This window comes from Amblyomma maculatum, chromosome 9 (assembly GCF_055883805.1).
Source record: "Amblyomma maculatum isolate TAMU_Amacu chromosome 9, ASM5588380v1, whole genome shotgun sequence".
NCBI lineage: Eukaryota > Metazoa > Arthropoda > Arachnida > Ixodida > Ixodidae > Amblyomma > Amblyomma maculatum.
Genome location: NC_139352.1, coordinates 71,723,719 through 71,750,729, shown reverse-complemented (window position 1 = coordinate 71,750,729; position 27,011 = coordinate 71,723,719). Strand labels below are relative to the sequence as shown.

The 27,011-nt window shown below is 48.5% G+C and overlaps 1 protein-coding gene across 3 annotated transcripts in view; it reads right to left on the bottom strand.

Moving 5' to 3' along the window:
- Nucleotides 1–26,132, bottom strand: part of Ptp99A (Protein tyrosine phosphatase 99A) — a 224,075-nt gene extending 197,943 nt beyond the window's left edge. The window contains exon 1 of one of the 3 annotated variants that reach the window (XM_084579006.1): nucleotides 25,586–26,132. In XM_084579006.1, the coding sequence (XP_084435132.1) occupies nucleotides 25,586–25,772 (187 nt within the window). In that variant the 5' untranslated portion in view covers nucleotides 25,773–26,132. The remainder of the gene's footprint in view (nucleotides 1–25,585) is intronic. The other 2 variants (XM_084579003.1, XM_084579005.1) reach the window with 2 other exon arrangements.
- Between the last annotated feature and the right edge of the window lie 879 nt (nucleotides 26,133–27,011).

Here is a 27,011-nt window from a genome sequence, read left to right as displayed (position 1 = left end):
ACAGAACCGGGTTAAGTGGAGAAATATGGGAGAGGCCTTCGCCCTGCAGTGGGTATAATCAGGCTGATGATGATGATGAAATGTTTCTGGGCGCATTAGTGCGGATGAACTGTTCTTTTTTTTTTTTTGCCTTGGTCTACTAAATATTCCTTAAATTACTACGTGCTTTCTGGCTCATGTTTGTAGTCATCTACATATCACTATGAACGGCCTCTGCCACTGAATGAGGCTGCTGCCCAACAGAGATTCGACCATGGCACTCGAGAACAAGCCCCCCTGTGAGGAGTGTATACAGCGCATGCTAAGACCTAATGAACCTGGCTCACGAAACATTTATTGTAGATATAACTGCTCTCCATTCAATTTGTCTGCGATGGTTGCGGCTTCTGTAAGCATAGTTGCGTTGTGCCACAGGTAGCAGCCAACCCTAATATGTCATGTCAATGTGTCTGCCACAACTTGGATAGCATCCCACGGATAGCCCGCGAGCTGTTTACAGCATAACATGTCCGAGAAAACTAGTATTTTCTGCCACTGCTTGGGCGCACCAGGTAAGTTCTCAAGAGCCGTCCAAAATGACTGCTTAACCTGATTCATACATCCTGAAATCCGTGAAAATGGGGCCAGGTATCAATAGTTTTCCAATTCTTGAATAAAATTTGGGCAGCATGCACCAAACTTTCTGTCCACAGTCGCAAAGTGTATGCTTGAGTGTATCCATGTTGCACGGAGGGACGATGCGGTGCAAACAATATTCGCTTATGGCGTTTATTTACCTGAAGCCTCCGTGGCCAAAGCATAAAATATTCGAAGACGAAATGTGCTCACCGCCAGGTACAGAGTGCACAGCCATATTTCCTTAATTTATATCGAAAGACTAGCGTGTGACAGATTCCAGTGAAAATTGCAGATAGAACCTGGCGAAATACAAGAGGCCAATCATCGGAGATAGCCAGGCACGCCGTGTATAAATACTACAAGCAGCATCGCCAAACAATATATCAGGAGCGGCACAGGGTACGTTTTACGTATGCATGCGACTATGCTGCAAGACGGGGACGAGCTATAGGGTCAGCCCGTCCTCTTTTGTTGTATCACACCTGGGTCCATCCATTTCCACCCACTACGCACACGTCCCATCAGCGTGAGGCCGCTATCACTTCCGCGTGGAGAAGAAAAAAAAAAATAATGCAAGCGGTAGACGAAGAACATACAAGATGAGCAGAGCGCCGTCCGACTGCGCAAAGGTGAAAAAACGCGACGGGAAACAACGGCACCAAGACGCGCCCTGACTCACAAAGAGTCTACTGGCCGCATAGCTTCCTCATCCCCCCCTGCTTCCTTTGCGTACGCGGCAGGCGGCGGCGAAGAAGCGTCGGCCCGAATACAAATCCCGCTAATCGGACGGACCGTGCCAGCCGGCCGCCGGTTCCGGCGAATAGTCGAGTACACACGAGTGGGCGCAACGGCGCGTGGTCCGAAGCCGGCTATGGAGAGAAGCTGCTATCCCACTCGGAAGCCAATTGTTCCGCGGGGCACACACGCTGCTGGGCCTGACGCTGTACTCGTGTACGTGGCGTGCAGTGCTTCTTTGTCTCTGAGGCGCTATCTTTACACAGCCGCTCGGACGCCGTCAAATCTCGGCACGCCAGGCAAGCTGGCGGCCGTTTCGAGAACCATGGTCGGGGGAAGAACGCTTTGATTGCCTGATGTTGCAGTTTTCGGTCGCTTGGGCTCTCTTGATGCGGTGATTTCTTCGACAGACGGAGGCAAACAGATCGGCAAGAGTGGAAAAGTGGCAATCACGATTCGAATGCGTAGTTGAATTATGTGTGGACTATGATGAGGCAGTTAATGTGCTTTTCATTTCCGCACAATTGAACATAATCGAACCCTCTGGTTCACCTAGCGCAGTAGACGTATTCAACACCTCGCCGTAACTCGTGATTCTGCGAGGCCTTTCACAAAAATAAGAGGGTCTCTTAGGTGTCTCAAGCGGAGAATGGCAAATGCCTACCCTTCCTCTCCTATCATTTGCCTTTCATCGTTTGCCTCTTATCGGCGTTCGTTGCAGTGTTACATATAATTATAGCTGCTTTTACAGGAACCGAAAGGCGCAGTATCTGTCACACTTCATCGGGCAGGTATATTGGACGGTACACCTCCGCTCCTGTCGCGGGGCGTTCTTTGGCGCGCTTTCAAGTGTGATCGCAGATTGCAGGAACGCTAGACAAGGTGAGAACATCACGCGGAATCTCGCGCACAGATCCGACGCACAGATCCCGCGCACAACTCTGGGGCACGGGATTTCGTTCCTTGAGCCTAGAAAGGCTATCGCCATAAAGGTTTATCGGCAGTCTCGTGATGGGTCTGAATTCTGCCAGTGCAAATCGCACAGTGCTTCTCGAAACTACTGGAAATCTAGTCGTACGACCGTGGCTGAAACTATCATACAGGCCAGGAAAAGTGCCTATTCAACTTCGTTTACATACTGCTTGGCTATGTTCTTATCATAACTGACTTTGACCCAAGAGGCCCGAGCCCGCTTTCCAATTGCAGAGTTCAAAGAGCGTTTCTGACTACACAACACAGGCTAATTATCCTGTTGAACTTAACACACATTGCGACTCTCTAAACGCGAAATGTCATGTTACGCGCAATGTACACGACATGACATTGCAAGTGGTCACTGAATTTGATCCGATGACTGATAGCGGCACGATGACTGGAGGGAATAAACCTGCATGCGCCTCTTGCTGCAGGCACCATTTGCACAAACCACTAACTGTCACCTAACCGCATGTCGAGCTCGTGATGGCTACACTCCCTAGCTTATACTGTTTGAAGGTGGTGCATATACAAGCATCCCAACGGTTTTGAAATTTTAATACCACTTAGTTTTAATAAAACAGACTGTTAAAAAAAAATAATGCTCATTTCTTGCCTCGTCTAGCTCAATAGTTGCTCGTGTTACCCATGCCGACCTTAAGCCAATGTAATTAACCTTCTGTCTGACGCATGTGGCCTTGGTTACTTACGCGTCGCAAAACCCGACCAGAATAACTCTATAGTCACTACACGTGGCCGAATACGCGTTGGACATAAAGTGCGCTGCGGTCGCTCCCGCCGCCCACACACCTGCGGCCAGCCAGTTTGCGCAATGCTTTCACACGAGTACGACCGGCTGGCCGGGCAGGATGACGCCTGGCCAGCCACAGAGCTTACGCGCACTCACTGACGGCAACTTGTGGGCCTCCGCGGAAGTGGATAGACGCCACGCGCAGGTTCTTTCAAGGCACTGCAGCCCGCGCTGTCTACAGTCGTGGGCGTCGGTGTAATGAGTCGCCGAACGCCGACGTGCATCTTCCGGCTTAGCCTCATCCCAAAGTCCCTCCCCCCCCCCCCCCCCCCCCCCCCCTCAAAAGAAATGAAAACAATAAAGCCAGGAGGCCTTGCCGAGAGTACGTGGGCGTCACAGCACTACGCCGACCTGGCTTGCGGCTAACCGCTACCCACGATGTATTAAAGCCGGCCGCTTTCTCAAGCCTCGCGGCATATATCCGGACAACGAAAGCAGTAATACGCGGCCTCCGCGTTAAGAGAGAGAAAAGAAAAGTAAATGAAAAAGAGGAGAAAATGAACAGGCTGCGTATGTACAGGGATGGGACTGGCAGCGGCGCGTGCGGTGAAAGCTAAAAAGTGACCTGGCGCCGGCCTCTTGGGCGCGTCTCTTTTTCACCGCTGGGATTGCGTTGCTCTGTTAGACCAGGCCATGACGAAACCTGATATTTGCGCAGCTTCTATGTCCTGTAAACTTCTGCGGCTCACTGTGCGTATGAAGCGTCTCCTTTATCTATATGATGCAGGCAACTTGGTTAATTTGCTGCTTTCAACGACATATATAGCACCAGTGTTAACATGAGAAGGTACCGAAGACCAACTGTTGTTGAGCTTGTATTCAGTCTTCGTTTGTTAGATAATGGTGCCGTAACTAATCGCGTATAACGTCGTAGCCTGGCCTGGCCGAGTAACGGAATGCTACAAGGGGCCATTTCGTGCATGATATCAGACAGAATGAGCGACTACGCTGTCAAATTATGCGAAGCACTGTAACGGTTTTACCAAACAGAGTCGAAAAATAAAAAAAAAACGTGAAAGAAAAATGGTAATATACACAAAGACAGCAGCCCACGTGGCATCTCCATTCTACGACATGACCATATCTGCGGCGGCAGTCGCAGCTGCGGTATTTCGAAATAATCTAGAATACTCTGCGCGAGGCATGCGTGCATTTTTTTTTTCGTGCTTGAGCAACATATATATAAGCTACCGCTCCGCTACGTGTATATACTTAGTGCCGATGAGAGCTTTTTCCTATTTAATAATTAATAGTCCGCGTCCCTCTTGCATGCTTCTGTTCCTCTCCCGTTCACCTGTGCTGCAATAGCCTAACTTTACAGCGCCGCCAATACATATAAGCGAGCCTTACAAAGGACGATTTAACACTGAAGCACCCGGTATTACCTCGCGAAGCGACGCAGATATTTTGCCAATAGCGTGCTCAACGGCTATGGCGATGCCCACGGCAACGAACTTTGGTTGTCCGCATGGCTTAACGCACAAATCTTCTAGAGCTTCTTGCATCTATACTTGCGTGTATTACGCACACTCCTGAAAGCAGACGCACAGCGCTTATGAGCAAGGTCTAGATAAAAGAGAAATATATATATATATATAAAGAAAGAAAAATCATCTAAGAAGGAGAGAGGTAAACCACGAGGCGTGATATAAGGAGGCACGCAACCAAGCAAGCAGGGAAGCACACTCCGCTCTCCTACGCAAAGTCATGAAGACGAGGAAAAGGACGAAATGAGCGCGAAAAAGTCCAATTTTCATCTTCTCGCTCGCCGGAAGGAAAACAGAAAAGTGGAGGAAACACGAAAGCACCACGAGATAAATAGAGAGGGGGGAGGGTAAGAGAAGGAAGGACATTTCCTGTCTTCGGACTGAGAAGCGAATTCGTCTGCTTCGCTGTTGAACATCTCTTCTGCACGGAGGACTCGCGAGGATGGTTCGTAACGAGACAGGAAACGGAGTCGAAGACCGAAACAAAAGCGAGCGAGTTAAAGACAAAGACGAACCGAGTAGGCAGGTTGTCACGCCTCAAAGAGCGCCTCCAAGTGAGAGACAGACTCGGGGGAAAAAAAAAAAAGTGGAGGAAGGAAAGGAAAGAACGAATAAAAAAGGAAGAGGAGATGCAACGTCCCAGAACGAGAAGAACACTGCTCTCGGAATCAGGGGAACGACAGAACGGCTGCCTTAATACACCTAGCTGTCAGGAAAGGAAAGAGACGGCGAAGCAAATAACTATACTGAGGAACACAAAAAGACAGGAGCAGTGTTACGAGGAAGACGACGCGAAAAAGAACATTCCACGGTGCCAAAGATGAACGCAGAAGTTAAGAGAATAGGGCAAGGTGCGTAGCAGACGAAACAGCAACGGTCCGCAGCAGACGACTCCCACGCGGCGTTCCGAAGCAGACGACGCGCAGCTCACGCGTGCAGGCGGCGGCCTGCCAGGTCGGCCGTTTCGGTCGTTCCAGTCCTGTAACCGGGCAAATTGTGGAGCCCGCTGGATCGACGGGCATGGAGGCGTGCGGAAGAGGAGGCAGTACTCGGCAGCATCAGTATACACGTTGGTGCTATGCCCGGATCAATGGCTGACAGGCTGGCTGAACTTGAGAAATGAACCTCGAGCGCTTTTCCGCCCTTGATCAAACACTGAGTTGATTTCATATATTTCCACAAAGCTGCTTCTACGGCCCCATAGAAAAGGTCACTGCGGTAACAGGAAATTCTTCCGGTCCAAACAGACGCAAAAAATTAAAGCTCAATAAAGACAGTACAATTAAAAGCACAGTGCTTTTGAATAAAAAGAGACCTTAAATTCATTTGTTTCAGGGTCATGAAGGGTTGTGGTGATGATGTCAAAGAGCACGCTGGGTCTATACACATCTCTGTCTTGTTTTGTTGCGCTATAGCACTAAGAGGCAAGACACCGAGTGAGCAAAAGGGGGATGTGGTTCTGAAGCTTCCGCTACTAGCCACCTGAGATGCATTCCAAGAGCCGCCTGCCACTTGACACGGTTGTTGAACATAGAGCCACCTTGCCACAGTCCTATACTGGTCCTATGTAGGTCCGGACATTGTTAACACAGTGACATCATCGGGCCTGTATAGTTTGCCTTGCCTGGAAAAGTGTCGGAAAGACCTGAATTTAGGACACAGCCGGATATAACAAAAACTCGCATACATCAAAATGATCATCCCCAGAGTCATGTCGATAGAAGGCTTATGATGCATAGGCAGATAAAGGTATTTCATAATCACTACTTTTCTGTTGTCGCCACAGTCCGTCATCGCACTTTCTACAGTCAGCACAAGTATAATGCTATCACATACTTCGTCGCAGGAGTATGCGACGCTTTTTGATTTGCCTCCTTGTCGTACTCGACAGGTACTATATATGCAATCCCGTAGCGCCATATAGTGGCTGGTGAGAAACGAGGGGCCAAAAACGGGCGCCTGCCTCCGCATCCTCCCTGGACGGACGCCATCTCCGGCCTGCTGGTCTCCTCCATCCGCGTGCCCCGTTGGAGGAAGCGGAAAAAAAGCGATGGGCGCGCGACGAACCGCGAACCGAACCAACATCTTCGGCGCGTGAGCTGCGTGTAGCGCAACATCCATTATTCACGGCACACGTGAAGGGTGAACAAACGCAATGGCCCTCAGCTCGCCTTCTCGGAGTCGCCGCTTCTGCCGGCAGTGTTTTCCTTCCGCTATAGCGTCTTAGGACGAGAAGATGGGACCTTTTGTATCCTACGCCGCGCGCTGAAAGAATTGGCTCTTCGTGGGACTATTTACTTTCGAGGATACAAATGTATTCACTATAGCCCGCGCACAAGGTATCGAGCTGTTCCCCGCCACTTTTGCAAGAAAAAAAAAAAAAAAAAAACTAAAGCAACAAGAAATAGATTATATTATCGACGTGCCAGACAATGTAGGGGCTACCGAAAGGAGGTCCCCATCAGCGCTCACGTAAGGCGAAGAATTTGCAAGGATTGCACATAGAAATGAGCTTATTCATGGACGGAACAGGAAGGCAGCAGTGACGCGACATGACCAGAACCTCCGAGAAACTGAAAGCTTTGTCGCGTGCATGTAGACGAATATGCTAGTCTAACGCACGTGCCATCTCCAGTCTCGAGGCCTGGGCGTTCTGAAAGCTTCCTTTTTGTCCAGTTTAATTTGCACTGATAAGGGGCAAGGAGGGAGGCCCTTTATAAGGCTTTCTTTCTGGGAACTAGATTATCTGACAGCCATGCTGCATTCATAAACATCTATGATATTTGGTGCCGTTATCAGTAGCAGCTATTTTCAATGCTATAACAACTCTGAACCGCTGGATGTCAAACACATAATAATACACATCAACACATCGTGAAGCAATTCTGATTGCTATAAGCACCAACGTTTAGAGGGAAGCACACGCAAGAGCTTCGATACTTGCGCCACTTTTTCTGTTGTAACTTGTGCGTCCTAGTGCTCTGTCTCCTTCAAAGCAGAAAAATCAAGACATCCGACAGGCATATGCGAAGGCTAATTTTGTTTTTAAATTTTGTCAGAGAATAGTTTCGTTTTCAGTGTGTGTACTCCTCTACCTCTCACAATACCCACGCCGAGCTTTCAGGTTAGGTTCCTTCGAACGCGGTAAGGAACGGAAAGATGTTTCTGTCCGTGTTTATATGATGGTCCGCCCAGATTAGCGATGTTGAACAACAAGGGAGTTACATTCAAACCAACCATGTTTCTTGCGTTTCACGCAAGACAACTCTTTTTGCGAGCTAGTACAGACTAGCGCATCTTAACCTCCGCACCGACTATCGTCATGCACCTGCTGTAGATCAGAGCCATGTGGGCGTGGTCGCATATTCACTATACATGCAAGTCATGAGCACCGGTACGATTCGCACTTTACCTTTCTGAGTCAGGTATCCAAGCGCAGCGAGCACGGCAACCGATTTGATGCCCCGTTCAAGGGACATCATCATTAGTTCCAAAAGCATGTTGAGGAATCCGCAACGCGCTTGTTCCTTGCACACTCGACAGGAACGGCGCCGCACAACCGGACACCAAAGCATCACGCGCACATTTGACTCTCTGTCGAGGCAATGCCGTCCATAGCTTGGCGCTTCATTTTTTCGCAACGTAAGGTGGAAGGTTTAGACGGCGCTGCAGTGTTCAGTTGCTCAAGGCTGGGCTTAATCCTTCTTTAAGTCGATGCCCTGGCAGTCTGAGTATACTACCACTTGTTCCAAGGATTCGTTGAACTTCTAGGCGAACTAGCATATCAACGTACGATGTAACGAGCCCATGGAAAATGTAGCAGCGAGGAGCAATCATCCGCGACAGTAACCCTCATTGGTAAAACATTCAAGGCCCTCCTTGAGGTGAGGATTCACCAGGAGTTGTCTCGCTACACTGAAGACAACGTTAAACTGTAGAGCGCCACGTGATGTTGCAAAACCGTGGGCGTGATAGGTATTCACTCGAGTTTCCCCAGCCAGTCACTCCGAAGTCGAATGAGGTAGTCCACGCCTTCACATGCCAGAAGACTAGTTCCACAGGAATGGGATCTGGAGACACGGAGAAGTGATTGAAGGCTCAAGGAAGAGTGACCACGCGTCTGAAGCGAACTGCTGACCCGAGCTTGAAACAGGAAAGGTTCTCGCTCGTCCCGAAGCGTTATGAAGCGTTGCATGAACGATCACAGGCTTCTTCGAGCGCGAGTTCCAGTCACCTCCGCGCCAAGCGAAACACACCGTCTCTGCCGTCTGGCCCCGCTACGGTCTCACGACTGCGCACACTTCTTGGCTACGGCCCTGCAGTTCCGGTAGGCGCGCCGCTCGCACCCAGACACACACACACACTCGAGACTCTCGGTGTTCTGTCCCCTTGGCCGAATTTCAAGACTACAGAAGAGTCACGGGCCGCCGGTTATTCGCCCCCGCCAGGCAGCCACCGCTGAGCGAAAAAGGGGGTGGGGCGTCGGCGCCAAAAATAACGGGACCCCTAGTTCACGCCGCTGACGCAGTTTTCCTCCATGCTTTCTTTTGCGTGTCTTTTTTTTGCGTGTCTGAATTGTCGTCGGTGTCTCTTCCTCACTTCGTTACGACGCGACGCTCAGAAAGAGAGACAGGGAGTAGTGAATTGCACGTTCCAGGGAGAAGAAGGGTCGGCGGAGCCGCGACGCGTTGAAGGGACACGGACTGTTCTTCCCACTATACGTTGGGGTGGCCGTTTCGGCGCGTCCTCTCGTACAGATCCGCGGCGTGGCTGTGTAATATCCGAGGCGAAATCGTTCATTACGAAAGAAGCAAGAACAAAACCTGACCATAAGGCGAGAGGAAAGTCTCAGCCAAATTCGTATAAGACCTCCTGGAACTAACTCTCCTTTCTGCTTGAGGAAGAGAGTGCGAAGCGCTACATCAAGCCAGGCCGCCATCGCAAAGGGTCATGCAGGAAAGAGCAAAGTTTGCGCGGGGAACACCAGCTCAGTTCCAGTTAGGCGGAAGACAAAGCACGGACAGACGGCCAAGCCGCCAAGAGACAGCAGGCCTTGTTTATGCGGTTCGTCTCGGCCAAGACGAGCGTGTGAGGAGCTCTTGCCGCTCTCGTCTCTCCCTCCGCTCTCACTCGACGTAGCGGAGCTAGACACCACCGGGGAACCATGAATTGGGGCGGCACGCCAGTGTGTCTGTGTGCGGCAGCCCTGCTATAGTGTCGGCGCCACTCAAGCCACTTTGGGGCGTTCCCCTCTGAGGCGAGCGGGGAAGGAGATAGACAAGGGGTCGCCTCGCGGAGGGGGTGGGTGTTGCGTAATTGGAACGACCGTTAATTGTAATCAAGAACGGGACATATAAAGGCGGGGGTGGCGCCGTGAGGCCTCTCGTGGGGCTGTGAGCGAGTAGCTCTTAACAGTCGCATAGATCTAGGACTTGGAGTGAGGGGCGCGAAAGAAGGGCAGGAATGATGGGCTCAGAGGGATAGCATACGCAGCCGGCGAGGTGGGAAGATGTCAAGATTAAATGCGGAAGATAGAAGGAAAGGGAGAGAACGTTTTCACGCAGGAGGACGCTCCTCGCGGAAGAAAGCTGGCACTACAAACACCGAGAAAGAAAAGCCGATTTTATGCCAGACACGTGTCCAGGCTGGTACCCGAATGCAAAAACGTACTTTCTTTTCTTTCCCTCTGGGCATGCAAGAAGCGTCAAGTGACGAAAGCCTACATTAGGACCACTATGTAAATTGAATCACATGTCTTAGAACGCATGGTCTCCCAACGCGACCAGCAACGCCCGCAGTCGACGTATAGAACATGAAATCCAAAGGCATAACACGCAATAGGCTTTGTTTCTATGAAAACCACCCTTAGGTGCTCGGCTTGCCTGTCCTCTCTAAAATCTCTCGCAAACTACCGCCAGAATACTCGAGTCGCGAGACTGCTGCTGCAGACACCGTCTCATGAACGAATTCGTAGGACGCGCCATAGCACGTCTTCCATCTGAATTTTCAAACTTTTCATGCGAAAATATCTCGTCAGCAAGTTTGCCGTGTATCAGGCAGCGGTAAAAGGCAGGAATCCTGCAAACCAAACGCGCTTGGAAAACTTTGACGAAACTTTATGCGGCAGAGCACATAACGCTGCTCGGCTTGGAACATGTCCGGTGTTACGTGAAGCGCGTATGAAAGACGGAAGGAAAACAAGCGAAGTTGGGTGAAAAATTCCGAAGGAAGAGAAAAAAAAGAACAATGCCTCTCAGTGCACCCTCATCATGCATGTAAGCATACACCGGCTGGCTCGGTGTATGGCTGCGGGAGGAACAGCCACCGCCTTCGCGAAGACGACGACGTCTCTCCGTATCCCGCAGCTCCGGGCGCGCAGATATCCCGGGCTCCGTCGTGCTTGGCCGAGCGCGTCTAACAATGGACGCATGCGAGATGGAGGCGGCGTTGGCGGCGGCACAGAACTCAGCGGTGTGGAAGCAAAAAAGTCCTAGAACAGCAACAGCAGCAGCAGAAGCACACACGCACGCGGTCGCCGCCTTCTCCGGTAACTACCTCGCCCGGCGTGCGCGACTACCGCAACGCGCGCGTGCTCCGTGTAGCTCAAACGTGCGCTAGCCTTCCACGCAGGTGTACCGCAGTGAAGACGCCTGGCAGACAGTAGGCCAGCAGCCTGCTTCCAGAGGACGATGCACGCGGCGTTGAGATAGGCATCTCGGAGTCGACCGCTTCTCGCTCCGACTGGCGCGGGCTGACGAGTCCCGAACCGCGGGGGTCGGTTGGTCGGTCGGCCTGACTTAGTGGAAAGCATCTTTGAAAAAATCTTTTTGCATTGTTCTTTCTCCGTCTATTGGGTTTGACATGTAGCTCTTTGTGCAGAGCATTTTCTCCGTTTTTTTTTTTTTTTTTTTTTTTTTTTTTTTTTTTTTTCGTGCGGAAAAGCAGAGGCGAAACGTTGTTTTGTGCAGTTTCTAGTGTGAGTGAAAAATGCGTCGCTGTTTCTGGAGACCGTGCACGTGCTCTACTCCCGGAACTCAATTTGGAGCCAAAGGCCGTGCTTTCCGAACGAGAAGGGGAAGGAGAGAGAGGAGGGGCGAGAGTAGTGCAAACGAACTGTGCTCACGTCCCTTTCGGAGGGTATAGTCACGCAGTTTTTGGTGTGCATTTTTTCTTCTGCCGCGCGATTATCAAATGGCACTAGGAATATCCTGCTTCCAATAATGTTGCCAACGTGTAGTAGTCATCCAAAGCGAACAGCGGCACAGTATTCCGATCTGGATGTACGGGGCCGTTTTCAAGAAGCAGCCGAACGATGGAACTAAATGCAAGTAAAGGAAGAATCAGCACACCGGCATTTTTTTCATTATATATCTACACGCAGCTGTACCGGCCTCATCATTCATTTCTATAGATGCCTAGAAAGGGGGTAACATCAAGCATTTCGAGTGGCCTCTGTAATTTATTATTTGCAGGCTAACCAACAAGCTCTTTAGGGAAGGAGCGCTCCAGAACGAAGTGATAGCACAAGGGCAGCACTCAAGGTTCGCCACTTTCACGCACTTTGGATTATAGCCCCAGAAATTAATGCCAAGAATGAGTGATTTGTTTCTCAAGCCTATATCCGTTATACAATGAACAACGAGAGGGGCTGCATGCCGACTTGTGATCAATGCAGAGACGGCGTGGAAATAAAAAAAGAAAACGGAATGAATAAGGAAAAGGAAACGCTGCTAGCGGCGAATTAAGTGCTCCCACGGTGAACAGCAATAACATAGTGTTGTGTTGCGACCGCGGCCTTGACGTGCGCGGAGCGTCCTTCCTGGCGCCGGAGCCATGACCGCCTTACAACCCACGAGGCGTCAACGGCTGCACGAAAAAGGACGCGCCGCATGCTCTGAGAGAGAAGTACCTTCTTTGTTCTTATGTCAGCTTCGCAATGCGCAGTGGAAGTGGTCACACGTAAGGTGCCTCCGTTGCGAGACCTGGTGTCTATAGAAGCAACTTCCTCAAGTACTCGTTACTTGTCTTCAGCAACCTTCGTTGTCTTGATAATCATGGTCGTGACGTGTGTGCCTAGACAGAAATAAGTGTGGACTGCTCGAGGTCGACAGTTTAAGATGTCCTGTAACCTCAAGTGCACCCACACCGGAATGTTTCGGAGTGACGTTTCAAAAGAAGTATTCGCACGCACGCACGCACGCACGCACGCACGCACGCACCCCCTCCCCCCACACACACACACACACGCACAGACCATTTCGGCTAGGACTATACTATTATTTACAATGCGCCTAGAGCACGTAATGCGCTGAGTAATACGCGAGCTACTGCGAAATATGGGACTGCATGGGAGCGCTATACGACGGCAGATCACAAACTAACGGACGAAAGAGCTGCACAAGGGAGAATTGAGGCCACCACCATCGCTCTGAGGCCAACTAAGGCCAAGTCAATTCATTAGTCAGCCTGTGTCGACGTCTTCAAGTTGGCTATTTATGGCTATGATGTGCGACTGCGAAATGTGCATTTATCGTTATGAAAATCGCATTTTGAAACCTTCTTTCGCCCCAGTCTATTTAAGCTCGTCAAGACTACACTGATAATGACGTATTTCTGCCGCTCGGAATTGAATGGCAGTTTATATAGTGTTGCTTCTCCGATTCACGAAAAAGAAAAAAAAGGACAAAAATGTCGACTGGATCATTTCACCTGAGAACTTCAGCCACTGATGGCGACACGGCGACACCGCCATTTTATACATTGTTGTTTTCCAGATGATCGGCGCGAGTGGTCGCTTAGCGGATGCAACGCGTTGCAAGCTAATTCTTATCTGGCATCAGCGTCTGTGCAAGCATTGGCATAGCAGCGTTGGAAATGCAGTAAAAGATTATAATATATATATATATATATATATATATATATATATATATATATATATATATATATATATATATATATATATATATATATATATATATATATATAGGAAAACTGCCGCCAAGGTCTTTTGTTGCAGCCATATGATAAGAGAGCTGCGTATCTGTGGCCACCAGACTGATACTACCACACGGCCACGTTCATTGTTCGTTACCTTCCTTGACAATGCGAGCCAGAACTTAGAAAAGAAACGTCATTTAGGCCGAGGCACGTGATAATATTATCGAACTAAGTGAAACACTGTATGGATCAAAATCACGAACTAAAATGCTGAAAGACGCAAGGAAGTGGTGTTTAACGATGTCTTGTAATGTTGGAGTGGTCATATGACTTTTTTTTTTCTGCCTAATGGAAAACTTAGTTTTAATTTGGGATTATGTGTGCGTGTATATTTTTATTTTTATGATGAATCGTTTCTGAATTTGTAATGATTTATTTCCTCTTAAACATTCAACACCGGCTGTCTGGTCTTCTCACAAGCACTGCGTGCTTAGATTGACCAGCATACCTTTCTGTGTATTTCGGTCTGGAAATAAAATTTTATTTATTTATTTATTTATTTATTTATTTATTTATTGATACTGTAGGCGCCGCCGAGCCACCTTGGAACGAAAAATATTTGCATATGTAATTGAAACTAGCTATTACACTTTTGAGTCTCTCTTATAAAAAAGTGACATTAAAGAGAGCTGCGCTGTTTTTCACAGTACAGCCCCACTAAAATTAGGCTTCGGTTGCATAACAGCAGGTGGGAAATCCATAAATGGCCAGCTGATGACCCCAGCTGTGTCCCATTTTTATGAGTCAGGGGACTCTCGCTATAATTCGAACTCCTTCAACACGAACCTCCCGTTTTTTCGAACTGCCTCTTTGGTCCCGTCAGAACCAGGTTCGGCAAAATGCCATCCCAATTCGAACCACGCATAATATTAAAACAATTCTGTAATTGGAATCATCCAGAAACATTCTGTACTGTATTACTGCTGCTATTACTTCTGTACGAGCACTAACTTCCGCTGTAGTAGGATGCAAACTTAAAAAAAAAGAAAGAAAAAGAAACAGCAGTTGTGGGCAGTGGTACACGGCCTGTATATTACTCCGGTGAACAGTAAACAGAATCGGTTATCGATATTTGAACATAAAAAGTTACCCAGAGGCATTGAAATTCTTCAGTTTATTTGGGCTGATGGTTAGATTTTTGCTTAAACCATCAGAAAAGCCTTAACATCTGACTACTTTGTCGCAGAGGAATTGTGTGTAGCGGCTTCTGCAGACATGAGTTTTTTTCCAGCTATAGTGCTATTTGTATACAGCTCCTACTATTAGTAATACGACTTTAGTACCACTACTGCCATACGCATTTAAGCCTAGCCGGTCTGTATTTGTGATACAAGCATGCAGTCACGTTCGGAACAAAAGACACGGCACTGCCTCGGTCCAAAAGAAAGTGCGCCAAGCTCCCCCACGTGCCGAGTTCGTCGTGTTTGTTTCGGGCATCGTTGCAATCCACGCTCTCGCTCCTCACGTCTCCGAGTTCTACGAAAAAAAAAAAAAGGATAATAAAAGAAGTAGTGTGGGCACTCGCAGCGCACTCGCAACGGAAATGAGTCGCCGGGGGACGGCACGGCAGCAATTGACTCGCATACACCGCGCCAACACGAGCGTGCGCGCGAATATGCCGAGAAGCCCAACGACCGAAGGTCTTCCTTTTTATCTATCTCCTTCATCTTCTCCGCGGACCCAGCAATGGCCGCTCAGTTATTTTCACAGAGGGCGTTGGCTGTGCCATCCGGTATGCGCAGTAGAGTTAAAAGATGAAGCGCTACAGGAGACGGCGTGCAGGAACCAAAACGGCGGGGCATTCGCTTTTCTAAGGTACAAGTAGTACTTGAACGCGTCGTCGTTTCCATGTTACGCACAACAGGCGACAAAGCGTGTCTTTATTTATTTAGAGTACCATAATTGTACAAAGTTTAAAGCGAAGGCGGAGGCTTCGTAATTTCAATTTATACCGCTCCCCGATTTCTCTAACCGCGGTGGCGAATCCCTGTCGGTGGTCCGGAGCAAGTGTTTTGCCCTAAGGATTGTTTCAATGGGCGATTCGGATTCAGATACCGAGTTCTTATTGAATCCCGATGGTGTTCGTCGCCACACTCCTAGCTCCTATTGCATTTTGCTCCTTCGCTGGTCCGGACAGCGCTCCGGATCGACGATTGGAACTTACCTAAATTTAGATTGCGCTTCTTCAAGGGCGTTGAGAAGAAGGAAATTGCATAATAGCATGCTATTATTGAATCATTTAGTAGTTAAATGAGACTCTCAGGTTTCTTGCCCTTGGCAGCGGAGCGAAGTTGTTTTGCTTTTGATTTCCTGCGGCCTCATCTGTGGCCGTTCGGTTCTTTTCCTAGGCAGAGGGCGTTGGCTGTGGTGCCGCTTCATGCAGAGCTTCCACGAGGACGTTCCCGGAGAGGCCGGCCGCGCGCAACAGCGACACGGGAGCCGGCGGTCACGAAGGAATGCCGCCGACACCGCCCCGGCTCTCCACCCCCCTTTTTTCCTGGCTTTATCGCGAGCCCTCATCGACGTCTCCTCGTTGTTATCCGCCGGCCCTTCTTTCTGTTTCCGGGAACGCTCTTGGATGACGGCCGTCGCGTACGTTTGCTCGCTCTTTGACGCTTTACATTGTCTTCATCCGAGTGCGTGTTTCGACTCCGGGTCTAGGTAATAGGAATGACGAGAACGCAGTGAAACGAGAGAAGGGAGGGAAGAAGAGGACGTGCCCGTGATATCATGCTTGATAGCAACCGAATGAAGATCAGGTTATCCAGGCTTTTCCGATAGGTTGCATCAAGACGCGCCTTAACTTGTCACGGCTTGAAAAGTGCGCGCCGGACGCGACGTCGGCAGGTAGGCCAGGATAGAGAAAGATTTATTGTGATCGCTAGGCACGGGCAGCGGCTTAACCATCGATGGAGGCTAAAATGGCAGGTCTCGGCGATGGTCCTTCCCTCCCGTTGCCGAAGTATACATTCCGATATCCCCAAAGTACAGTGCATTCTAATAGATAGACAATACCTTCGCGTATATAGATAAGTATTGAGAGTAAAGTTAAGCAATCCAGTGGCGGTGTTCGTGCTCCTTCACTGTCCAGCCTATACTAGCAGAACAGGAAATTAATTGAAATTTCTTCCTTTTGCCTCATCCCGCGTATAGGAACACATCCTGTGTGCATGTCTGAACGAACTTGTTTGATTTGATGTGAACATAATATAACTTCCGCTAGGTAAGGTTTCGGCCGCATTCTCAGGCACACACCTACATGTTCTTGCACTCTTTCTAGAAATGCACCGAGTAGGCACATTGCCCGGAGGGGGAGTTTTCGTGAATTCCACTATGGTATACCGCTAAAAGTCTTGCACGAAAAGAGAATTCACGGAGATCATGTACGGAGCAGCGCTCACCCTGCCGTCCGGCCCCCGCATTCCAAAGCGCAGGAGAGCGGCAAAAAGCTTATAGTCGAGCCCCAGCGCGTATGCGTACGCGCAGCTCACGATGTTTCCAACAGGGAGAACGCAATGAAGCCGTGTTGCAAGTAAGCCTGCGATCACGCGCATGCATCGAGCGAGAAGGACCCCGCCTTTTTAGCATCCGCCTCACAGGTGACTGCTCCTCCAGGACCCGTAGCGGATGGTGTAGGTGAAGTCTTCGTGTGATTCAGGTTTTATATTTCAAATTATTTCTCGTGCTTTCCGGGAGCTACTTCAACCACACTGGAGATATATGCGAGGAGAAACAGAATGATTTCGGCCTCGCTGCGTCGATTAGCGAGGAAGTTTACCCGTATCATGGTCGCCATTACCGAGCACAGTGTAGTCATGATGACATTCGTCATTGGCAACTCTTACTGACTGTGCTAGTATCCGGCGCAGTGTGAAATCATGTTCTAGGTTCGGGAGAGCATAGACAGACTGTTGGAATCAAGGTTCTCCGAGCAACATGAACCTTGAATGCGGGCTATACTTCAACGGTATTTTCATTCATAAGGACATCAAGAGGAGTGGGAGGTTACTCCCGACGCCTCCGCTAGCTTTCTACCCGAGGTGTCCGATCCACCGACACGTGCACGACACAACGGCCCCGCATCCACCGACGGGCACGGCGCACACTCATCCGCTGCCTCAGCCGCGGTGAAAGTGGACGAGACGACGCCTTATCTACCGACGCCCAACGGAGGAGCGGAGGACCTGGGCATCGCGGACAGTGGCGATGCCTCTCCCCGCGACAACCGTGGGCGATATCGGCGGCTGCACAGGGAGGGTTCAGCAGCCGCAGAAGAGGCACGATGAGCTCAAGAAACCGCCAGGACACGAGAAGCTCGTCCTCAGAAGGAGGCGTGTGACTCGCAGGTGTATGTACTATACAACCATGTTGGATGACGTCAATTCCCAGCAGTGTAAAACACCGCTGTGGTTTGGTATATAGAGCATATGTTGCTGAGCGTATGGTCGTGAGTTCGAACCTCTAGCCATGGCGGCCACTCCTTGATTGGAAAGAGTTATCGGGGGCTGTCTTATGTCGGCTCACTTTAAAGAAACTTTCGATGGTTCAAAATATATCCGCGGTGATTTGCTGAGCAATTTCTTCTGGCCTGTCTATCGTCTGTCCCGCTTTATAGCTTGCTCTGGCGAGTAGAAATACAGTTAATATAATTCCACGCAGTGAGGCGTTAGTTAAGGCCGGGAGAGAGCCTTTATGAGTCCTTACTTCCAACGCTTAGTGGAAGCTGCGTATATCAAGCACTGAAAGCAGTGTGATCCTCGAAAGCTTTGCAATCTCTTTTAACAGCACTTAAGAAATAAAAAAAAAAATCTAGTGATACTGCTTTCAATTCCACGTTCGGCCAAGTGGTTGGCTTCTCGGGAAACTTGGAATAGTCGTGAGCCCGTTAAAGCCTTCTCCTGCACTGTGTTGCATTGTGCTTCCCACTGCACGCAACTCGAGTGGATGCCGGTGGGTGTAGCCCGATGTGTGACACAGGGCGGCTTACGTGACGGGAGGGTCGCGCGAGAATAATTGCCGACGCCGTTTCGGCGTGGGCAGTTAATGTGCTCCGACGGGGCGGAAAGAAACAAAGTCGCCGAAGAAATACACAGAAAGAAAAGGGTCGTGAAAGAAAGGAAGTGAGATGGGAAAGAGATGAAAGGAAGGAGGAAATGAGGAGACGAACGATACGCCGACACGGTCTCGGATCTCACCGTTAATAATGCCACCGTCTTTTTTTTTTTTCTTTCAACTGTAATTTTGTGAGGGCGCTGTGACGTTTCAGCACCAGAGGTTCGTCAGACCGGGACGCACTGAACAACGAAGGAAAAGCTGCCATAATTAGCACCACTAGGGACTGGCAGATGATTCTTGTAGCAGTGTGCTTTTTTGTACCGCTGTGCAAAAGAACTGTAACTATAAGCGATATATCTCCCTACATCTCTCTGTTGCGAAGAAATGTATGGTCTGCAGAATTTCGCGGACACATGCGCGCATTTAGGCAGCCTCTGTATGGCACCCAAGTGAGGACTGGGACAGAGATTTCACGCAGGCGAACCCCGAAACGCTAACTGGTATCTTTTCTTAATGACGAGTTAAAAACCGAGAAGATAGAAAGAGTGCAAAACTATCAACTCGGCTTTATTTGTATCACTGACCATGACAAGTGGGCGGACTTTTCGCACTCACTGCATGAGCAGAATTCGTACGGTCAACTTAGAAGACAAGACGATAAGAAAAAATAATCTGGAAAGACGCTTACGCTGAAGAACTAAAATATTAATCTAATTAAACATAAAATATCTGCTTTTATCGTGATACGCTCGAACTGAATGCTAAAAAAGGAAATTTGACGAGGAAAAGGCCGTGTGCCCCGCTTGTGCTCCGCTACCATGAAGTAGGGCCCATGTACAGGAGCTTGTATGGAGCGCGCATATGTGTTCAGCGATCTGCGTCGCAGATAACGGACCAAATTTTTATCGTAGAGACAGGCAAGTCCTAACTTCCATCAATTCCATTTACGAGAAGGACGCCCCATATAAAAACAGGCAAACAAGAAACAAATGAGGTATTCTTATGGCTGCACCTGACAGCCCTGAGTCGGCGACGCCCGGTACTAAGCTTTTTAAGGTAGGAATTGCCTTTGAGGGAAACGGTGATTCACTGAAAGTTTATGATATAACGTTAAAGGTCTGCTATTTCTGCAGCTTCAGTTATTTCTGTCACCGACTTCAGTCTCTGCTTGTGAAAAATTATGCTATTTGCAAACTTAAGCGCACAGACAATGCCTTTGCATTGCTATGCTATAGACTTGCCCTCTTCCCCTTTTAAACTGCTCCATAAAGGCGCCTCTTCAAGCCTGTGGTTGCAGGACCTGCCAGATCTGTTACACATATCTCATTCTCCATGCGGCGTGAAAAGAATGCTGAGCACACACTCCAGACAATCGATAAAGCAATCCCCCCCCCCCCCCCTTTCTTTTTCTTTTTTTTTTTTTTGCTGGGCATTCTATGCTTTGAGTGTGTGATAATCTTGGCGTCGAATCTTCTCTAGACGGCAGGAAACATTGCGTGTGTTATACATGCTACCACGACCCCCTTTCTTTTACTTGCCTTCTGTTTTATACACGCGGGTAGCGATAGGTTGATAGATTCAAAGAGCAGCTTTATAACGTGGATAAAACTCTGAAAGAGAGCCTACAGGACTGCATTGCAATAATCGCGGTTTCGCACATCACTCCATGTGTTGCCCATTTTTGCAAGTTCGTGATCGCTCCATAAGTGCCCCGCCAATATCTTCTTCCTTGAATTAAATCTCAATTTTAAACCGTTCGTAACGGGGCGTCCCGACCCACGATTGCCGCTGTTTTTCATGTTGACGCGTATGCATCTATATGTGCCGCATTTCTCATAAACGCAGTTGTTGAAAATGCCCCTCCGCGGTGGCTCAGTGGGAAATGCACTGGGCAGCTGATTCGAGGGAGACGGAAAGGAAGGCGCCGTGTACCGCGCGATGCCGTGGTCGAAATTTCCGGAGCCTTTCCCAATGGTGTCTTCCACAGTCTTAAGTCACTTTGTGAAGTTTGACCCGGTAAACCGAACTAAACGATTGGTTGAAGGTCAGCGTTTGTGCATTGTGCCCATGCCTGTTCCATGTGCATGTTTAGTACGTGATTTATTCGATCGTACATCAGGAAATGTTAACAAATTCAGGAAACCTATTTTGACCTTGCCGATTAAGCGTTTCGTCCCGAATCGTGCACTAACACTGCGCTATGTTAAAAAATATTGCAGCATGATTTAAAACTGCTTCTACGTACTAGTTAAGATGCTTGAATAGACAAGCCGATACTTTCCAGTTTTTTTTTTTTTTTCCTAATTACAGAGGCCTCCTTAGGTGAAATGCCTGGTTGAAGGGCACAGTTGCTAAGTTCAGGCGAAACGACAAACCATGGGGCCAATATTGAAGTCTGTTGGCAATCCATATGCCCTACATAAGACCAGTGTATTGCCAACAAACTCCAATATTGGGCCAATGGTTCTTGCTGCCTGGAGTAGAATGTCCGAGTACCTCTCTTTCGAGAAGCCATCTTTCGGAACGAAATCGCTATGCGCCCAAGGGGCACCTCTGAGAAGAAAAATAAAATGACCAGAAACAGAATAACAACAACAAAAGTTGAATCGATGCTTATATATCGCCTGACACGCGGCTCAGCATCATTTTCAGTTCGATTGCGTTCGATTTGTTCGTCCACATCGTGAACCCCATCGCTTGGCTTGTTCGTATTTTCCCACTTCGTAGCAGTGGAAAAAGGGAGGCACGGGAATTTATCCCCGTTTATTCGCACTCTATATCTTGCTCCATTTTTTTTTCTTCGCTTGCAGCATGTACATATGGCGGTTTTCGTACCGATATTGATCGCCGAGTTTTAAGGTATAGTGCAAGAAAAAACAAGAAGGTAATCGGCTTTCCGAAGCCTAAGAATTGTAATGTTTCCTCCACAGTGGGCTGGGAAGTTAGTATGATGTGCCTGAAGCCTAGAAAGAACCGCCTGAAAAAGCTTATAGCTTAAGTGCTTTAGTAGGGTTTCATGCACCGTTTACTGGTTCAAGTTGCACTGACTCTCTGTTTTAAGGTACTGTCATTTAAGGCATTTTTTTTGTACCTGTAACCTTGGCTTGCTAATTGTAAGCAGTACCTTGCTATTGATTCTCAGGAAGAACAATTACACAACGGTTGTTAATTAGCACTTCCTATCTTTGGACGGTGTTTAGAGAGGAACGTAGCGTGTTGAACCTTTTGTCTCGTGCATGTAAATTTTTCCACACATTGCTCGTTGTCAGCAGCATTCCTTGCATGTTTTTTCTGGGCTACTGCCGCGGCGTAGAGGCCCGGCCTACGTGTCAAGGAGCACGAGCAGCGGCCCACGTGCATAAGCGATAAGCCTTGAGAAGAAAAAAAAAAGTGAAAGGTGAAAGAAAAAAAGAATCCTGTCGGGTGATATTCGCTTGCTTTGCTCAAAGAGGTGGAGAGAGGGAAAAAAAGACGCTCGCGTTTGCAGGGAATCGGACACGCCGACCCGTAACGACCGGAAATCGCACGCTGCGCGCGTTGATACCGCACCTGCCATGGCACCTGTGCTCCATCCACACTATAACGCGGCGGTTAAGGATTTGAATCCACTGTATACAATGTTTGGCGAGTTTATTAGCTGCTAGCACGAAGGTACATGAGGCGCGAAAAACGAAAGAGGCGGTCAGTGAAAAACGAGGACGACAAAGCCTTCTGAATTTATAGTAGATATACCATACCTGTTCACTTTGCCCACTTTGAACAGTGTCCTTTATTCATATCGCCTCACAGCATCCAAGATTGGAGCATTGTGTGAGGTGGGGTTGACAGATAGGGGCAATGCCAGGAGTATTAGTATTACGTTTATACTAAAGTTTTTGGCTGTTAGTACCGGTCATTCAAAGGTAGGAGCATTTTTATGCAATGTGTAATGAGACGTTAGTAAATTAAAAAAAAAGGCCGTTATTTCCATCCTAAAACGGGCTCGAACACGAATATTTATGATGTGTCACAGAAGACCATTAGTTAACGTTATCCTGTCGCAGGGTGGATGAATTACATGTTACGGTTCTACCACAAATGAATTGGAAGGTGAGATATATGTGACAATGCCCTAGAATTTTGTTTGTGTCATTGACCATATGCCGTGTTTACGCTCGCGAAAACGTAAAAGGAAGTTTTCTTGCACCTGCAAAAAAAAAAAAAAAAGAAAACAAATAAAATAAGATTTTCTTCCCTACACCTGAACTACGCCGACAGGGTTGACAAGAAGCTGAGCAGGAGGGGCGTTTTCTTCACCCTTTCTTTGATGCTTTTCGCTTGCGGTGTGTAATGCTACGTCTACATCTTTTGCCGCCTTTCAAATATGCTTCTGCTGTCAGGACGTTGATGTTTGCTTTGAAAGTTACTTTAGTTGGAAGAGAATTGCGGCGCCTTGTCGTGGGAGTTTGTCCTTCCCTCTGTGCACTGTTTTTCGTTACAAAACAGGCCTTTGGTACGCTTGTCTTTGATAGCAACGAATAAATAAATTAGGCTAATGATTCGTATTTACGAATGAAAGAGAAAATGTGTTGTACTTAGCATAATCAGTTATGTAGCAGAAAAGGAAGAAAATGTTATATAGGCTATTCTTGTCAACCATCCCTAGCGAAAAATCCCTATGAGTCACAATGATCTCATATATATTTCTCATACTAAACTCGTATAAGCCTCATATAATCTCATACAGGTATCATACAACGTATGAGAACTATATGAGACTGTATGAGATTTGTACGAGTTTAGTATGAGAAATCTATATGAGGTTATTGTGACTCACACAATTTTTTTTCGCTATGGATATGACTAGGACTGGGCACGCATGACAAACTCTCGTTGGCTGGAACGAGTCACGCTCTTGATCGGAACCCGTCCTCTGCAAATATCTACGTTTGACCAATGTACCCACGAGTCCAGTGTAGCGAGAGGGGATCTCCGGACGCCGACGTGGACTCTGCAGGGCGGACCTACGTCATAGTCGTATTACACGCGGCGCGGAATCACGGAAGGGCAATTTACAGTGAGCGCGCGCGGTTAGCAATCGAGGAAGCGACGTCGGAGCGCGCTTTAATCGGCGAACCATTACGCATATTAAGGAGGACGTGCAACGGTTATAAACAGCGGTGGCCTTTTGTGGACCGAGCATGGCCTGCACGAGACAGCGATCATTTCTCTACCTGGTTGCCTTCAAGGCTGATTTGTCCGCGATACTGCCTCTACGAAAAGCGTCCGCGCGTAGCTTGTCCATGGGATTTGCACAAGCTCTCTATATTACCGCAGCAGTAATAGCAATTAAGAAGTTTTATTCGGGACGCAAGCTAAGCGCCCAAGATATATCGAGCGCCCTTCGACCAGAGGCTAGTCAATTCTCCAGTAAAAAAAGAAATCCATCCAGGGGTGGGGGGACAGGAATAGTGTGATGATGGTATGAGGGCATGGACAGGGGAAAACCAGTGCTGAAGATTCGCGTAGGTAGAGTGACAGTTACAGCATGAGGGGTCAGCTCGCATGGGATGAATGAAGAGGCTTTCCAAAAGAATCGTACTGTTGCTATAAGTTTTTTACCACCAGGCGAACCGACCCGTTCGAATGTGACCGCTTTGAGCTGCAGATGGAGGGGAAGATAAGGGAGATCTTTATCGCGTCTTTCGTTAGTGTCGTGATTTACGACTACCCGCTACCCACGCTTTATTGCTTTTCTCCGTTGTCTATACGGAAGCACCTTCGGGAGTTGTGCTCACGTAAGTCCTTAACGTAATTGCTCTCCGAGCACTACGGTTTGTTCAGAGATGCCGGACTTTGATAACGAAAAACCCCACTTTGTCATCGGCGATGAGGACCTAATGATGTCTGCCTCGCACTAATGTCTAGGTCGTGGTTCATTATCTAAGTTGAAGTGAAAGGTAGTGCGTGTGCAGGCTTTCACTGAAGCCTTATTGGTCGTTGGGATCGTTCCCCCTTGCCGGTACAGGAAAAAAAGAAGGGGTGGTTCGTCGCCTATCTGTACGCGTAGTAGTGCAAAGTCTTTCTCTGCGTTGTGGTGAAAAAGATAAATATTGTTACTGATTAAAAAAATACGCTATAAGGAATGTCCGTCCACGATATGTAGAGTAATATTTTCCTAATTAACCGATTCGCGTTTAAATGTTGACAGAATTAACCCAAACAGATATGTGCACTTTGCATTACCCGTGCCTACATTAAACATCGCAGTCAACTGACTTTATCGCATTTTCCCTTCTTATCTCTAATTTCTATGAAAAGCTAATGTAACAAGCACTAAAAGCGACAACTGCCGCTTAGGCAACAAGGACTGCCATACAATGGTTGAGTGTTATAGACTATTTGTGACGCTTGTGGAAGAAATAAGTGTGAGGGAACAGCAGCCAGGGCTATTTACACCCATGACGCACCCCCCGCGTAATCGGAAACCTGCCAGCAAATTGGCCATTCAGTAATAGTCCCCTACTGAGATCTTGTTTAGTTCAGCTTCAACGCGTAAGAGCAGCTCGAAGCTGTGCGCCGAAGGAAGAAGGATGTCAAAGACTCTCTCTCTTTCTCTTTAGCCAGTGTAGGAAGAAAAACAAAACTAAGAAGTCAAAATAAAAAGGTAATAAACTGGAGCAAAGACCTTAAGCACCGAGTGCCGAGTTATCTTGAAGGCGTCCGGCACATCACCTCATTACGGAGACTTCAATCACTCAAATGCACCGATGACCTTGACCAACTATGTAGCAGCGCCAGCAGCAGAGCACACGGCGTCTTATCAAAAAGAGCGACTGAACAAGACACAGTAGGGGGAAAAAAAACAACAAAAAAAGAAGAGAGAGAGAGAGAGGGAGAGTTATTCGCATAGCACATGCTCACTCACCATTATCGAATGCCGGCGCAGCGTTGCACGGGGCGATTAGGAAGATGTCGCAGACGACCGCCAGAAGTAGCAGAAGGAGGAGCAGAGGAGTGCGCGCGGCTGGCCGAGTCGTCGACTCCGTCATCATCCGGGGCTTGATCATCATCAGTCTGCACTGGGCAGGAGTCAAGTTCCCGGCGATGCGCATGCCTGTGCCGTTGAACGCCGCTATGCACCAACTTCCACGTACGACACACACGCACAACCTTCGCCTTTTACGGCCGCACCAAGGTCTTGTTCTTCTTCAACCACTCTTCTTCCTCACGTATTCAATCGTCACACCGCGGTCCGAGTCCGTCGCAACCTATCGTCATTGCAGCCGCCCGTAGCACAGCGTTTTCTCTTAATTTTTTTTTTCGCTCACAAAACACTCGCAAAGGTTCACCACGCGCCGGAAACACGGGGCACAAAAGAGCAGACGACAGGCATCGCCGTGGTCGTCTGCTCGCGGCTGCGACCGTTATCCAGCAGACGACGACGCTGCTCCTCCGGCGGCGACAGCTGCCCCGGCTCTTGGGACCCTCGTCCATCGCGCGCGAGAACACCGGGCCGCCGTGCCGACATCTTGGAAAAAAAGAGCGGCGGCAACGGCGACAACTACCAGATTGCCTTCGTTCCCTCAGACGCCTTTTCTTTTATGCTTCACGAGAAACTGTTTCCACGCGTTTTTTCTGCTCTGATGCTTGCTGTACGACTGTTGTCTTCTGCTCGCGCCAGTGAAATACCACTCGTCTGCCCGAATCCGAAACGACGTCGTCTGCTCCGCTCTTATACCTTATTCACCCAGATTTCTTACTTATTTTTCCGACCTTCACTTCGATTTGCCCTAGTTTCACACGATGGGTTCTTTTATGAAGAAATTCTGTATTTATATTCGTAGTCGTGATGTGAGAAAATATTGATTTTGCTTTCGTGAATATCGTACGAGCTATCAACGATCACAAAGTTTCGCGATGCGCGATGGCCGAAGCGAGAACTAGATTCGGCTTCTCCTCCAGGCTTCGCGCCGCTTAAGTGCGCAGGAAGGTCACTTATACGCGCGGGCGTTCGTTAAGAACTACTTCCGCTGTATCAGCGACTTGGAATGTGTCGTCGTCTGCGCTTGTTCCTAGCTGACGGACTTATGGCTTCACTTGCGAGGTTGAACCGGTGAAAGAGAGAGAGAGAGAAACAAAGGCTGGAAGGTAGCACGAAACGGGTGATAATACTCCGAGAAGAGAAAGGCCGCGCCCTGATAAAATCAATCTTTGGCAAATACTATGGATACTAAATTGTCATGTATATCGACCAACTGCGAGCAGCAGGAATATGAAAGATTTAATAAATATTTGCGAAACTCACAGAGCGAAAGGGGATAACGGAGCGCGCTTGAATGGAAGCAAAGGAA